The sequence below is a fragment of the Bactrocera neohumeralis genome, chromosome 5, assembly GCF_024586455.1.
Source record: "Bactrocera neohumeralis isolate Rockhampton chromosome 5, APGP_CSIRO_Bneo_wtdbg2-racon-allhic-juicebox.fasta_v2, whole genome shotgun sequence".
Lineage (NCBI taxonomy): Eukaryota > Metazoa > Arthropoda > Insecta > Diptera > Tephritidae > Bactrocera > Bactrocera neohumeralis.
The window spans coordinates 14,131,434-14,147,357 of NC_065922.1; the positions used below are offsets into that span (position 1 = coordinate 14,131,434).

The 15,924-nt window shown below is 29.5% G+C and overlaps 1 protein-coding gene and 1 long non-coding RNA gene across 3 annotated transcripts; one reads left to right on the plus strand and one right to left on the minus strand.

Annotated features, from left to right (window-relative positions):
* The first annotated feature begins 557 nt into the window (after positions 1-557).
* On the plus strand, positions 558-6,809 carry LOC126758825 (uncharacterized). Of its 2 annotated transcripts, XM_050473214.1 has the most exons (4): positions 558-576; positions 2,556-4,352; positions 4,429-5,183; positions 5,330-6,809. In XM_050473214.1, the coding sequence occupies exons 2-4, from the start codon at positions 2,605-2,607 to the stop codon at positions 6,178-6,180; spliced, it is 3,354 nt and encodes a 1,117-aa protein (XP_050329171.1). In that variant the 5' UTR covers positions 558-576; positions 2,556-2,604; the 3' UTR covers positions 6,181-6,809. The 2 variants fall into 2 exon arrangements, with proteins under 2 accessions (XP_050329171.1, XP_050329170.1); XM_050473213.1 differs by lacking the exon at positions 558-576 and having other exon boundaries at positions 1,780-4,352.
* A 2,966-nt stretch (positions 6,810-9,775) lies between these two features.
* LOC126759206 (uncharacterized) lies at positions 9,776-12,711 on the minus strand. Its single transcript, XR_007666981.1, has 2 exons — positions 12,670-12,711; positions 9,776-9,965 (listed from the first exon to the last, which is right to left on the minus strand). It is a non-coding gene; the product is annotated as an uncharacterized LOC126759206 (long non-coding RNA).
* Positions 12,712-15,924: the final 3,213 nt, after the last annotated feature.

A 15,924-nucleotide genomic window follows, 5' to 3' on the forward strand; every position in this document is an offset into this window, starting at 1 on the left:
ATTAAGAAGATAATTAAAAATTGGTCAACAAATATAATATTCAATCAATTATTATTATATGAAATTATAGATATTTATATATATATTAAGTTAGTATAAGCTGAATGCCCATTTCTACGGAGAACCTTTTAGAGTCTGCTGATTTAAGACTCAATAAAGTAATAATAACATTTATTCTATAGACTTTTCTTAACAAAAACGCATTTTTCTGAAAAGAAACAAATTTTAAGAAACTTTTGTTTTTTGTTCTTAATAAACTAATGCTCACCGCGGCATCTATTGACTACTAGCTAGTTAGCAACGATAGCCTTTTGAAACTGCAAAATTTAATAAAATTTGATTTTGATTGTTCTACAAAATAAGAAGGAACGCATACATATATTCAACAAAAATCATATGATATTAATTCTTTTTTCCCAAAAAGAAGAGTGATATTTACAATGCATCTCTCGTTCAACAAACATGCAATGAATTTGCTCTGCATTCAACTAAGAAGACTGTGGCAGCACTGTGTGCACGTCGGACAAGGAACGGTAGTGAATGGTAAAATAGTGATCGCTGTGAAAAAGTATAATTGTAAATAAATTTTCTAGTGGTAATTTGTATAAAAACTGCGAAATAATTTAAAGTACATAATACTGTTAAGGTGCGGAATTGATAAAAAGCTGCAGAAAGCCAATTACACGCTTAAAAATTGGGAATGAAAAAGTGATTAATAGTTGGTCATTGAGCAAAACGCAAAAGGACCAAAGGGATAGTAAAGTGGAAGAAAAGAAATTTTAAAATGATTGTTTCAGAGAAGTGAGGGAAGCAAGGGTTGAAAGAATGTGTCAATAAAAAGTAGCCGAAAAGAAGCGCTAATAAAGCGAATGAGGTGGAGTTGCAGGAAACAAGAATGAATGGGAATAAAGGCAACGCCGTGCAAAACGAAAGAACAAAGCTAAAATAGACCGTAGACGCGAAATGCGAAAGGAAAAATGTAAAAATTTTAACGGGTTGCAAATGCAGGTTGTTTTAATAATATATGTAGCTCGAATGCTTTTTTATTTAGAGAGTTACAAATTTACAGAAACTTATAGGGTTTTTTTTTTTGTAACGATGTGTAATCAATATTTATTTAGAATAAACGGATTTCGGCGATAAAATGGGTTTTTTGTTTCCAGATCACGAAAATATATATATATGTGTGACTTATAGTTTTAAAGATATTTGGATTTAAAGTTGAAAAATTGACAGCATTTACATTGATAATTTGTATATTGTGAGTAACTTTTTCACTTATATTATGGAAAGGTGACTTCGTTAACGTTTCTGCATATTAATTTTTTTAATATTTGTATAAAGCTTTACTTTAATTATTTTATTTTAGTTACAATTCTCTGCATTTGCACAATAAGAAAAGGGTTGCCATGGTTATTTTTTTTGAAGCGCAACTTTAAATGCAAATATCTTTAAAACTATAAGTCAGCGGCAACTATATATATATATATTTTCGTGATCTGGAGAACGTCACCTTTCCACTGATACCCATTTTATCCCCGAAATCCGGGGATGCTATTCTAAATTTTACCCGTAATATTAGCCTAAATACGGTGATTTATATGTCACAATATTTTATTCCGCTATTTAGCCTATGTAGGTGTATGTATGACAACTGCGAATTTTTCATTCTGTACAATAAAAAGTATTTGCTTCTTAATTTTTAATTGTAAATATTTTTTCTAATTTTTACGTAATTGTAACTACCTTACATTACATATGATGTTTGAACCAGTTTTTTTTATTCAGATACAATTGCCTAGCACTCAATATATCGATTGTATGGTTTGTTCAAAATTTCTGTTAAAAGTACTTAAAAATGCAAACCTGTTCTCTACGAAGGGAGCAGGCAAAATTGAATAAGCGAACGTAAAGAGAAAATCAAACTCGTTGAGGGGGCGCAGCGAAAATTTAGACAGAACAATGCAAGGAGGACGAAAAAACGCAATGAAAAGTAAAGCGCACGGAAAATTTTCAATTCATAAAAAAACTGCTCATTAAAAATAAGGCAATACAAGTGATAAAGTGTACTAAGTGCAAACTAAATAAAAATTATGTTGTGAATTACTGGAGTATGAAAGGGTTTTTGTAATTTTTGTATGAAAAACTAACTTGCTAAAAAAAATTTCCCACACGCGCACACAACCATACGCACACACACGCGGATACCGCACAAAATCTCAAACAAAAAGGAAATCAATAAACGCAAGAAGCGGACCGTAGTAGAAGCACAAGTGGAAGTGGAATTTAAGAAGAAGCAAAGGAAAAGGTGAAGGTGAATTGAGTGCGCGAAAGTCGGAAAGAAAAAATGAATCGTAATAAAATGATGTGAAAATGCGGGACATTAAAAAATTTCAGCGTGGAGGCTGAGGACTGCAAGAAACTCTCGACTGATTGACAAGAAAATCAAGAGACAGACAAATTAGAGAAATATATGATTGTCTTGCCAGTTATTGTAATAGTAGTTTGCATAAATATTTATAAGGCAAATAAAGAAAAAATTGATTTTATTATAGCAGTTGAATAGTAGTTACATTGTAGCGAAAAATTTCAATTTAACAAAGGATGGAAATGGCCAGCAGCGCCGCAAATGGGTCTGGCAGCACAACTTCTCACAGTGGTGTCGTGGGCAATACTTTGCCATCTCTCTTTGTCAGTGATCATAATGGCGGTAGCACATTAGTTAATAGCAAGGATTTAGATGGTCTAATTGCTATGAACGATAGCGCACTTTCACAACAAATCGAATTTATTCTGCAAGAAGCTCCCATGGAGCATGATGACAATGATATAAACGATCATTTAAATAGTGACGGAACTGCAAATATAAATACAGTCAGCAGCATTAACTCAAACCCTACCATTAAACTACAAAACCCACCGAATATCATAGTAACAAGCGCTTCCGAATTCCCAAGAGCACATGTGACCAGTGACGGTGCCGCGGCGACAATTGCAGCAACACAAGCAATGGCGCAACATCATTTATTAAATGGTCGTCGGATCATTATACAAACAACGCAAACATCAAATATGATTAAAGAAGAAGAAGCAGATCCCGAATTAAATGATGAGAATCTACAAGATATTGAAGAAGAGGAGCAAGCTGCTGAAGCTGAGGAGAATCAATTGCAGCTCCAGCATACAGCAGATATAAAAATGGAACAAGATGATAATGTGGAACAAGATTTTATTAGAAGTGGTATAAATTATATAAGTACGCCTACGATAACTGCACATCATACGCAACTGCATGGCGCACAAACACAACAAATAGTTTTGCCGGCCGGTTCAATAGTAGGCACAACAGCGACAGGCCGCACTTTGGCAGTGCCCGTATCCGAAGCGTTGGCACAACTGCAACGTCGACCGGTATATATCAGTAATGCAATGGGTGGCATGACTGGTGCTACTTTCGTGCGTATGCCAGCTGTGATAAGTCGCAGTCCGATGACTGTTTTAAATGTAGTACAACAGGGTGTACCCGGTGGTGGGCAAACACAACTTATCCTACAGGCAACACCTGTATCAAACACAGGCACACAAATGACAGTGGTTACTTCTAGTCCAACTGCAGCAACCACCGTACCCACATTACCACCAGTACCAACTGGCGTCACAGAAGTGGCAGTCACTGCCACGCCACCAACAATAATGCCAGCATTAACTGCTGCAACACCAACTCCAGCACAATCTACATCCCCATCGACAGCATCATCATCCTCGCCATTATCGTCTTCTGGTCATGTTGCGTCTTCCACCGTGGTAGCTACTACTGCTGCTGCTACGACGACTCCGTCGACGGCGGCGTCCAAAAGTAGTACAACTCACGCCACCTCAAATAGTAGCGGTAATACCAACTCAGCTTCCAGTGGCACTACTACTGGCAATTATCAATGTTTTTCATGTGTGGAAGAGTTCGAATCGAAAGAACTATACGACATCCATGTCTCAGGCCATGCCAACAACATGAAATGCGCTATATGTAACATGGTGCTGAAATCACTTAAAAACTATGAGAAACATTGTCTGCGCTGCAAGCCGTACGAGTGTCAAATATGTGGACGTGTTGTACGTTTCCGACCGAATTTCATCAAACACATGCGTGTGCACACGGGTCAGCAATCCGAACGGCATAAATACAAATGTGACGTATGTCACAAGGAATTCATGAGTTTTGAATATTTCAAGGTGCACAAAAAGATTCACAATGAAAATGTGAATTTGACTTGCGAGATTTGCGGCAAAGTATTTAGTGCGTTGGCGTCACTGCGTGGCCACTCCAAATTGCATTCGGGTGTGAAATTGCACAAGTGAGTAAATGCATGCCCTTTTACAGGTGATTTATTTTTAAATTTTTTTTTTGTTTTGTTTACATTTTGTTTTCAGATGTGATGTGTGTGGCAAAGGTTTCGGTCAGCGCTATAATTTGAAGATACATGCGCGCACTCACACCGGCGACTTTCCGTTTGAGTGCAAAGTGTGCAAGAAGAAATTGCATACACAATCTTCCTTACAAACCCATATGCAAGTGCATCAGCGCGATCAGAACTCACAAGCCACCAATACGGCCAAGAATGATAAAAGCGCGACAAACTCTACAGCGTCGACGTCAGCAGCAGCGACGACAGCCACAATTGTAAAGCTAGAGCCACAGACAAAAGATGATGGCCCCAGCACCAGTGGCATGCAACGTCATTTGCAAAAACAATTACTCGAGGATATGGAAGATGACAACTCAGGACTGAGTGATAGTATTCAAGGAGGTGGCAATGTTAGTCGCATTGTCTCCACTTCTTCTTTGACCACAGGTGGTGGCCAGAATATGCAAACAACAACCGCTGAGGATTCCTCAAATGAGTCTTCAAATGCATCACATGATTTAAAGCAACAACAATTGCGCCAACAACCACTCTTGGTGACACCCACACGCACCATTGTCATCAAGAATTATATGCAGAACGAACAGGGTGTTGCACTGGCACAGCCACAAACGCAGCATCAGACTAACGTCATACAGAGTAATAACCAAAGTGGCAGTAGCACGCTGCAACAACAATTGTTGCGCAAGACGCCCATAATACATTCTACAGGTGGCGCTGGTACACTCTCCTCCGCTTTGGCGAGCGTGGTGCAACAAATCGGTAAGCGGATGAGAATTTTTTTCAATTGTTTTAGTGTTCCAAATATTTTTGTTTTTGCATTGATTACGTAATATTTCTCCATTTTAACAATTTTAATTGCTTTTTCTTCCACTAAAACATTTTTTCTTCTTATTTCAATATTATAGGCACCTCACCCTCGCCATCGCCTTCATCCTCGTCGACATCATGTTCCTCGTCAGTGGTTGTGTCGAAATCAGGTGCTCCGCTCTCACTCGCATCCACCGCCATTGGCACCTCCACCATACGCAGCACACGCAATCACTTGTCACAATTCAGTTCGTCTATAACCTCATCGAGCAGCCACCACCGTGCGTTACAGCGCAATAATAACCACCGAAATCATAACAACAATAGCAGCAACAACCACCGGCGTCGACATCCGACACATTTGGACGATGATGATGATGACGATTTGGATGATTTTGTCGATTCGACACGTGCGCATCATCGTTCGTTGCGTGTGAATGGTCAGCATTTTGATGATGATGACGACGATGAGAAATCCTCCCCGTCCTTGGCCACAGCGGCCATTATCAAAGTCGAACCGAATCTGTATTCATCGGGTTCGGGCGACAATTCCAATGAAATGCTCATTAAAGAAGAAGTGATGTTCGAGGATTCGGCCAATCATTCGCCACACTCGCCGCCAAGTTCGAAATTTCGCATGTCGAATTTCGATAGCGATTTGGATCATCATGTCGATTTGAATCATTCGCTGCCGCCATATGGAAATCTCTTTGACCCGCATTCCATACCCGATACCATTCCAGTGCAATTGTATCCGGACGATGATGATGATTTTCGTCTGGATCACAGCTCATTGGGACCGCTGCATCAGACATCATCATCCACCACCGATGGTGATTTCATCAAAAAAGAATGGGTCTACGGCACAGGTTCCAATTACACGATGAACGGCAAATTCGGTGATGATAGCGATGCGCTGTGTGACTCGGCGAATTTCATTTACGACTGAGCAGCCGCTGCGCCACATTTGATCAGCTGAGCAGTGTGATTGTTTATCAAGAATCGAAAAGTGTAGTTGTGCGTAAGCCGTGTACTACATAATTGATGTATGCAAATCGAATATTATATAGATATACGATGAGTGCCGACCATAAGGAAGCAATGATAAAGTTGCGTACAACAAATGCCAATATTAGCAAGTATTTTTTTCTGTCTGTATTGTTAAACGAAATTAAGCTAGAAATTCTTAAAAACCCCTAAAACACTCAATGTAATGGAAAATATTGTTATTTTAGTGTTAACCACCGACACTAAACCAATTGGATGTCAAATTCGTGAAAAAAAACCAAACAAAAACAAAAACAAAACAAATTCGTAGTAGTGAATACGCGCAATGTAGGCAATGCAATCAGTAGTTATAAAATAATATTACATACATATATATGTACATATATACACACACTTACACATGTATATGTATGAGTAGTTGTGTGTGCGTGTGTGTAATTGCTCACCAGCGCGAACTTGACTGACCGAAAGGAACTGCTGCAGGAAGTGGCTTCTTCCATGACACTCGTTTCGCAATCTCAAAAACACACTATCTCTCTTTCGAACTCTAACTCTCTCTCTCTCTCTATATATATCTCAAACTGTTTTTGGCTAGCACAAATGATTTTAGTTTTAGTAATAATTAAAAGCGTCAAGCATACATATAAAACATATTTATATACATACAATATATAGCGCATAAGTGTATAAGTAATTAACGATTCTCTAACGTAATTTATATGTGTGTGTAAATATTATTGCAAAGTACTCTTTTACCTTTTATGCATATTTTACTAATTTATTTTGATTTAAGTTGAATCGATTATGATTTTTGAATTTGTGTGTGTTGTGCGTAAAAAGTGTAAAAGTATAAAATTGTGACTAAAAACAAAAAAAAAAGATGCTAACATTTTGAAACATTTTTATTTTACTATTGTGGTTTTCGAGCATTCGTTTTGTCACTGCGTTGTTGCCTAATGAATGCAAGCGTTTTAAAAAATATCATGAGTCAGATACTTTTATCAACAAAGAAATATTGTATTTTTCAACTAGTGAGCTGTAATTATGACTAACAAGAGTTATTTAGGTGCCGAAATGTCTGAGTCACCTCACGAACTTAGTTCCATACTATGCTTTCGATGTTTAAAGATCTCAGCTGTGAGCTTTACTGAAATCACCGAAAACACAATAGCATATTTTTAAGCTCCCACTGCAACATTCGCAAATTATGGTTTTTATTGCTGAAAATGCGGTTGTTGTGCTTGTAGCGCCAGAAAATATTCTTTAAGTGATTTTTACACTCCTTGGCCGGTTAAAAATCCGAGTCCGTTCCGTTTACTAAGACCCGACTGTCGTGGGAACGAAAGCTGAAAGTGCTGTTGTTGTTGTAACTGTAGAATTCTAGAAGTAAAAGTGCTGAAATGTACTAGTTACAAGATCACAATCAACAATAGTGCGCATATGTCGCTCAAGTAGCGGTCAGCAATAAACAATAACTGTTAAAGAAAACTTTCGTTGTCTACTACTCAGCGCCGACAGATTTTGATAAATTTTAACCAGCTGATTTTGCATTATTTCTTTGTTCTCGCTCGCTCGACAGCTTTATTGCGGCAGCCCGAAATTATAAAATTTATTTAAAATATGGGCATTTGAACTGTTTTTTTTTTTTTTTTTTTTTTTTTTTTTTTTGTTTTTTTAGGTTTTAAAGGAAAACATTTTCATCATGAGATTTTTAGTATGTTTTTAAATTTTTAATAAATTTCCAAAGCTTTCGGTATTGTCCAAAAAATTTTAAGCTTTCGCATGCTGCATGTTGTTGTATTACAACTGTTATACAATTTTACCAAAAAAAGTTGTTTTTTCTGTGAGCAAAATTCAAGTTAATATTTTGAAACCAAAACACTATTTTCTAAAAAAAATAATAAATTTCGAAAAAAATAATAAATCAAAAAAAGAATAAATAAAAAAATAAATTAATAAAATTATAATTAATTAAAAAATAATAATAAATTAAAAAGAAATATTGATAAATTTCGAAAAAAAATTTAATACAAAAATTTAATTTCGAATAAAAAAATACATTTCAAAAGCAAAAATAAATTTCTAAAAAGTTAAATACATTTAAAAAAAAGTATCACTTGAGTGTTATGCTCTCCGTGTGGAGAAATAATAAGTAATTATTGGTAAAAAAAATAATAATTAGTAATTATTGGTTTAAGAAGAAATAACGGTATTGTGCATATTTGAGATATGTATGTATACATACCGACATTCTGAAAAAAATCTATTTAGTAAAATTTTGTGCAATATTTGCACTAACACACATACAAATGCGCGCATTTAAATTTTTTTTTGTCAAATTGTAGGCAAAAATTCCAGAAAAAATTTAAGAATTGTTGATCATCGATGATTTTTTTTTTTCAAATAATATTTTTTTCAAATAATTTTTTTTTTAAATTTTTTTTTCAAATAATTTTTTTTTTAATTTTTTTTTCAAATATTTTTTTTTTTAATTTTTTTTTTTCAAATAATTTTTTTTGTTTTATATTTTTCAAATTTTTTTTTCAGTATTTTCTTTAATTTTTTTTTTAATTTCCTTCAGCAAAAAAAATCGCTCACATTTTTCGCACTAATTTTTACTATATACCGCCTGTATTCATTTAGCAACAAGAGCAACAAAATAAAAAAATCCATAAAATTTGTTAGACGAAAACAAAGGCAAAAAAATAAATGTGAATACGCATGCGCAATGCGAACTAACTAACGGTTGCTATTTATTTGTTTTTAACGCAAAAAAGTAAATATTTATTTAAAAAGTTTTAAAAAATAAATATTTATTAAAAACTTAAAAAAAATAATAATTTATTTAGAAAGTTACAAAAAAAAATATTTATAAAGGGAAACATATAAAAAAAGCACACATACATATATTTTCTTACTAAATTTTTTACACAAAAAAAATTTTGCACAAAATTTTTCGTTTTCTAACTAAAAAGGTGTTAATTTAGCGCGTAGTTAATTTAATTTTTTTTTAAATCTTAATTTGATAATTCCATAAGTTTGCTTAAACTTTAATTAAAATTATTTTCCTTAATATTTTTTTTTTAATCTCAAACTTACACGCATTTGACATGCAATTTTCCCCAATTTTACAAAATAAGTTTATACTCCATTTTCTTTATCTCCGCTTTTGCTTATGTTATTATGTTCACACCTAAACCAAAGATACGAAATGTTCGTTAATATTACTCCTTTTTTTACTTTGTATGCACACAAACATACATTATCATTTAAGCTAAAATATGTTTTTTACAGGTTTTTTTTTTGCTTCGCCTTTATTTAATATTTTACTAATTATTATTTTTTATATGTATGTATATCTAGGTTTTACTGTACAAAACCTCTTGCAACTAAAGCTGTAATATTGAACGCATAAATGCTATTTTTAAAAATACTTCATACAAAAAAAATGTCAATCCACATATTTTAACGCACCCATCATGTATTAACAAAAACAAAAAGATCAAAAAAATCAAAGAAAACAAAAAAAATTAAAATTGTATATATGCAAACATTTATTTGATATTAATAATTTTTATACATATTTATATAATCTTAACAACTGTCTTTTAAACATATCCGTATTGTAGTCGTGCATTTTTTGGACTCGCATTATTTCATTATTCACTCGATACAGCGGTGGAGCATGGCTTGGCAGGTTTTTCAGTCGTGAAAGTTGTGTTGAGCCTGAAAGTATGCAGCAAATGGAAGTAGCTGAAATGCTTTTAGCATATTTTTAGGCGCATTATATATCTAACTATTAATTTTACAAAAAGTTTAAGAAGCTTTTTTGGGAAAATTTTTTTTTAACTTGTTTTTCAATAAAAACTTTTTTTTAGTAAAATAGTAAAAGAACTTTTTCTTTCTAATAAAACCCCTTCTTAAATTTTTTTTTAATTAAAACTTTTTTTTTTGATAAAATACTTTTTTTTTTAATAAAATACTTTTTTTTTTAATAAAATACTTTTTTTTAATAAAATACTTTTTTTTTTTTTTTTTTAATAAAATACTTTTTTTAATTAAAAACTTTTTTTTTAATAAAATACTTTTTTTTTTATTAAATTACTTTTTTTTTATTAAAATACTTTTTTTTTTATTAAATTACTTTTTTTTTAATAAAATACTTTTTTTTAATAAAACAAATTTTTTTTATGAACATCTTTTTTTATTATTATTAAAAAACCACAAAAGCATCCGAATTATAAAATTTTAGCACAAAATTCTATTATAACTAGACGAAACAGACGCATATTACCATTTTCTGTTTTCAAAGTATCGTTTAGGCGCAGTTTTCCTTTATATATTCATATCCAAAGTAAGAACCGCGAATATGTGTTTCTGCCAAAGCTTTAATGGTGTTAATTGAGTTTATAGAAATTTGGCAACTGTGCATAATATTCTGGTATCAAGTTAAGATTTTTCTAAAATTTACATACCCACTACTATTGGTTATTGATTACAATATTCCTTTTAAATAAGTATATGTGAGCAAATTGTATTTCGAAAGCTTTTTAGCACTAATTTTTCTGTAAAATTCAAAAGAAAATGACTTATTCCACCACTTTTAGATTTTATACGTCATAATTGGCTAATGTATTACAAAAGCTTTAAATTTAGGCTAGCTTTCATACTATTATCCATTAGTGAAAGCTCAAGGTTTGTAAACTTCAAGCTTTCGGAAACCGTAGTTTCAGCATAAATGGATGTTGGGTTTTGTAGAGTGCCATTAGAATATTAAAGATATATAAAAACTTTATGAGATCGGAAAGTTTTCTATTTCTTTAAAATTCCATTGACACTCTCCAAAGTTTGTGAGAAATTTTTGCTATTTTCTATATGCAATTTATATCAAAGCTGTGCGAGAAAGTGTTTTACATTACAGTTTCCGATTTGCCTTACAGTTTAATTATTTTCCAATTGCGCATTTATTGAACCGATCGATGTTATCATTTTGGCTTATTTCAATACTCAATTTGCCTTTTACAATATAATTTAGCGATGCGCCTGATTGTAAGCAATCTAAAATTTTAATATTTTAGGGCATACTTCAAATGAAATATTGCTTGTGGAAGTATTAAACACCATTTCTTGTCTACAACCATTATTTTATTTATTGAAATCGTCGTTTATTATTGAATAAAAAAATATTTTGGTTTTAAGTTTTATTATATATTGTTTTTGGTTGCATTTTTAGTTTTTATTCCTATTATTTTTTTTTTTTAATTATCCTCATTTTTTTTAATTTTTCTGATTTTTTTTTTTTCTGTTTTTTTTATTTTTTCTAAATTTTTTTTTAATTTATCTGATTTTTTTTTTATTTTTCTGATCCTTTTTTTAATCTTTTTGATATTTTTTTTTTAATTTTTCTTTTTTTTTTAATCTTTCTGAAATTTTGTATTTTGTAAAAAAAATTGTTTGTGATTAATTTTATATTTTTTTTATAACTTTTTTTATTTTTCTTAAATTTTTTAAAATCATTTTATTTTTTTAATTTTTTGGTCAATTTTATATTTTTTTTTTGCTTTTTTGAAACCTGTTGTCTTAAAAATTAAAAAAAAATTTTTTTATCTTTTGGCTTAAAGCTTAATCTCTAATTTTTAATTATAAAGTTTGAAAAATCTCTAATTTTTAAGGATTTTTTTTATATAAAATGTATTAACCATTTATATTTTTTTATGCTATTTTAATTTTTTTTAATTTCAATATTTTTTGGTTAACATGATATTATATTTTTTAATTTTTTTCGAGTATTTTTGATTTCTTTTTTTTTTAATTGAAGACAAATTTGTGTATAATTTTATATTTGTTACACCACGTGCTTTTTATATTTTTTAATTCTTTAGTTAATTTTTTTTAATTAAATTTTTTTTAAATTTATTTTAATTGTTTTTTTATTCGTTTTAATTTTTGTTTTTTATTCGTTTTAATTTTTTGTTTTTAATTTCTTTTTTAATTTTTTGTTTTTAATTTTTTTTTTTTTTTTTTTTTTAAATTTTTTTTTTTTTTTTTAATTTTTTCTCTCGGAAACAGTTATATTTTTATTTTCAAAATAAAAAAAAATGTGGTTAATTTTTGTATTTATTGTTTATTAATTTATTTAATTTTTTTTTCTAGTTTTCCTTTGAAAACAGTTATAATTTAATTATTTAATCAAACAAAAGCATACAAATTTTAAATATCAATAGAACACACATCCAACTTGCCAACGTAAAATCCTTTTTACTCCACCAATGAATATTCATTCAAAAGCCAAAAAAATCATTTGAAAGCATACATACATACAAATATGTATATATAGAAGATATAAACTCTGCTTCAAAGAGAGGACTGCAGTACACGACTATGCTTTTAACATTTATTTCAATTTTACAACTAATATTAAAAACTTAACTGTAAATGTGGTAGTGATAACGAACCTAACGACTAGAGGCCGAGTCGACTAATGTACTAAAACGGAAATTTTGTATTTATTTTCACATTTTACACTGTACACTGCAAGAGGAAATCAATGAAAACCTAACAACAACAATATTTGTACTGTATTTATAAATGTCTGCTATTTCTACTAAACGTGTAAAATATAAACAAAACAAAAAAGTAAATAAGAATGCGAAAAATGTAGCAAATAATGTCTTAAAGTTATAAGGTACTAAACACTTACAATAACAACAACAGCAACTAAAATGTAATTAGCAAGTTTTTTTTAGTAACTTTTATAACAAATACAAAACATAAACGGAAACTAACAATAACAAAAACACATGAAAATTGTGCGCAGTTATTAACGAAAGTCAAAGCTGAGGAGAAAAGGGAGCAGAAAACACACAAGAAATATGGTGAATGCGCAAAGAGTTGGTTGCAAAGCTGGACATTTCTAAAACAATTACTTGTAATAATCTTTTTTAAATGTACCTAAATCTAAAAAACAAACAAAAAATAAAAAAAAATCTATGAAAAGTAAATTAATGCATAAATATATGAATATTATTAGCGTAATTGCGTGCAAAGAGCAGAAAAGCGGAAAAGCGTCAATAGTAATAAATAAATAAACGAAAATGTAATGAAAAGTAGCAATGAATGTGAATACATACATACAAACAAATATTTAACATTGATGACTTTTCGATTTATACTTAAAATTAAGCAAACCACAAAAAGAAATGCATAAACATAATTTAACTTAAAAAATATATATAAAAAAGAAACTAATAACAACACTAACAATAAATACAAATGTAGATTTCTTGTACTTGTGTGTATGTGTGTGTCGATAGTTGGTGTAGTTGTAATACCCTATGTATATGTAAATCGAATATTTAGCAGTATATACATATATATGAAATGCATTTTACTGTATTTAACTGCATGTGCATTGCAAGTAGTTGTGCGCAGGGCAATGCAACAACACTAAAACTAAAAACGCGCAAAAGCGCTGCATGGCGAGCGGAAAAAGCTGCAAAGCACAAAGCAGCACACGCTGCAGACGGTCAAATTAGCGAAAAGTGTGAGAAAAATAATGAAAAAAATATAAATATATAAATATAAAAGAATTTATTTATATTGTATACATACATACATACATACAAACATTTATTTATATTTGTTTATTACGAATATGGCGTTTATGTTAGCATTTAATTTGTAGTGGCACAAGCGATTGTATGTATGTAAAATGAAATTATATAAATAAACCACATACATATGTTGTTGTTATATAAGCTTAGCATAATTGTTTGTTGCCGTTTGTTTGCAGATGCGTTGCAGCAAAAATGTGAAACGAACAAAAATATATATGTATTTATCTTCAAAAATATGTATTTTTAAATTAATTAATACTAATTTAATTAACAATTAAAATTAAAGCATTAATTTCTTGCGAAAAAACTTAATAATTTTAGATTTTTGAACGAAGAAAAAAGTATTAAGTTAAATTTTGCATTTATTGTACATACATACATACAAACACATTTGTATTTATATCGGATTCGGTTGATTGCAATTTTGAGAACTTGCTGAGTTATAAAACAAACAATAATAACAATAAAAATTAATAATAATTACATTGTAATTAAAAAAGTGTGAAAAAATTGTATGCCAAAATCTTAAACAGTGGGTTAACGAGCGTGTGCAACAAGCATGAAAACATATACATATTTATTTGAAACTAGTTTTTAAAGCATTTTTTAATTTAAAAATGCTTTTTTTTAAATATTTGTAAAAATGTATTTTTTTCACTCGAAATGTTTAAATAAAAAATTTTTTTTTTATTTTTTTAAATATTTATAACAAAAAAGATTTTTTCAAGCATAATTTTTAATTAAAAAAGTTTTTTTTTAATACTCATAAGAAAAAAAATTAAGTTTTTCTTTCTCATGCATAATTTTTAATTAAAAAGTGTTTTTTTTTTTAATTTTATATATTTATAACAAAAAAATTTATTTGACGTGTAAAATTGTACATTTTAAATAATTACTTACAATAAAAAATGTTTAACAAGATAGTTGTAACAGTAAATAGTTTTTAAAGCGGCAATTGCTTTCCTGTTTCGAAAAAAATTATAATAATTTACTTGTATTTATTTTTAAGTTAAATTAACAATTTTTGTAACAATACTATTATTATTTTTCAATATTATTATTATTTTTTTTGTATTAATATTATAATTTTTTCAATATTATTATTATTGGTTTTAATATTATTATAATTTTTACAATAATACTATTTATTTTTATAATAATTATAATTTTTTCAATATTATAATTCTTTTTTGTAACTAATTTTTTATTGTAATTTTTTCCATTATTAATATGATTAATTATTATTATGTACTGTGTGTGTAAAAAGTGTAGAAAAATTAAGCTACAATAGCAATATGTCATAACAATAATTGTAGATCAAAATGTAAGCCATAAAAATTTTCAAAAGCAAATTCGCAAATTAGCAAATTAAACTTAGAAAACAGTGAGTGACAGTTATTTGAGTACACGGGCGTAGATTTCAATATTTTTTTGAGTGAAATGTTTCGAGAAAGCAACAAAAATATTTAAAGTCCATCTTAAATGTCAAAAGTGCGGCAACACCAATTTTGTAACATATTTTGTTTTTTATAAAAAAAATGTTTCAATTAGTTTCCACCAAAAATATTTTCTTTTTGTATTTTTTAAAGATTTTATTAGTTCTTTGAAAATCTGTTGGCATAAAAAATTAATATTAAAAGAATTTAAAATTTTTAATTGCAGAATGTTTTGAAAGTTCTATTAGCTTCCACCAAAAATATTTAAAGTCCATCATAAATGTCAAAAGTGTGGCAACATCGATTTTGAAACGTGATTTTTTGAAACAAAATGTTTCGAACTTTCAATTAGTTTCCAAGAAATTTTTTAATATTGTTTTAATTGCAAAATACCGGGCTTTGTTTTTAGATCAAGATTTGAAAAATATGTTTTAAAGATTTTTTTTTAATTTTTTTCAAATTTAAAAGATTTCAAATAAAATGTTTCTTTTAGTTTTTTCTGCATTTTTTTATTTTAGAATAAGAATATTGTTAAATTAAAACCGAGCTTTTGTTTTTAAATGAATATTTTTTTATTTTTGTATATTCGAAAGTTCTGTTTTATTAAAATTTATAAAAACGTTCTTTTTTTAA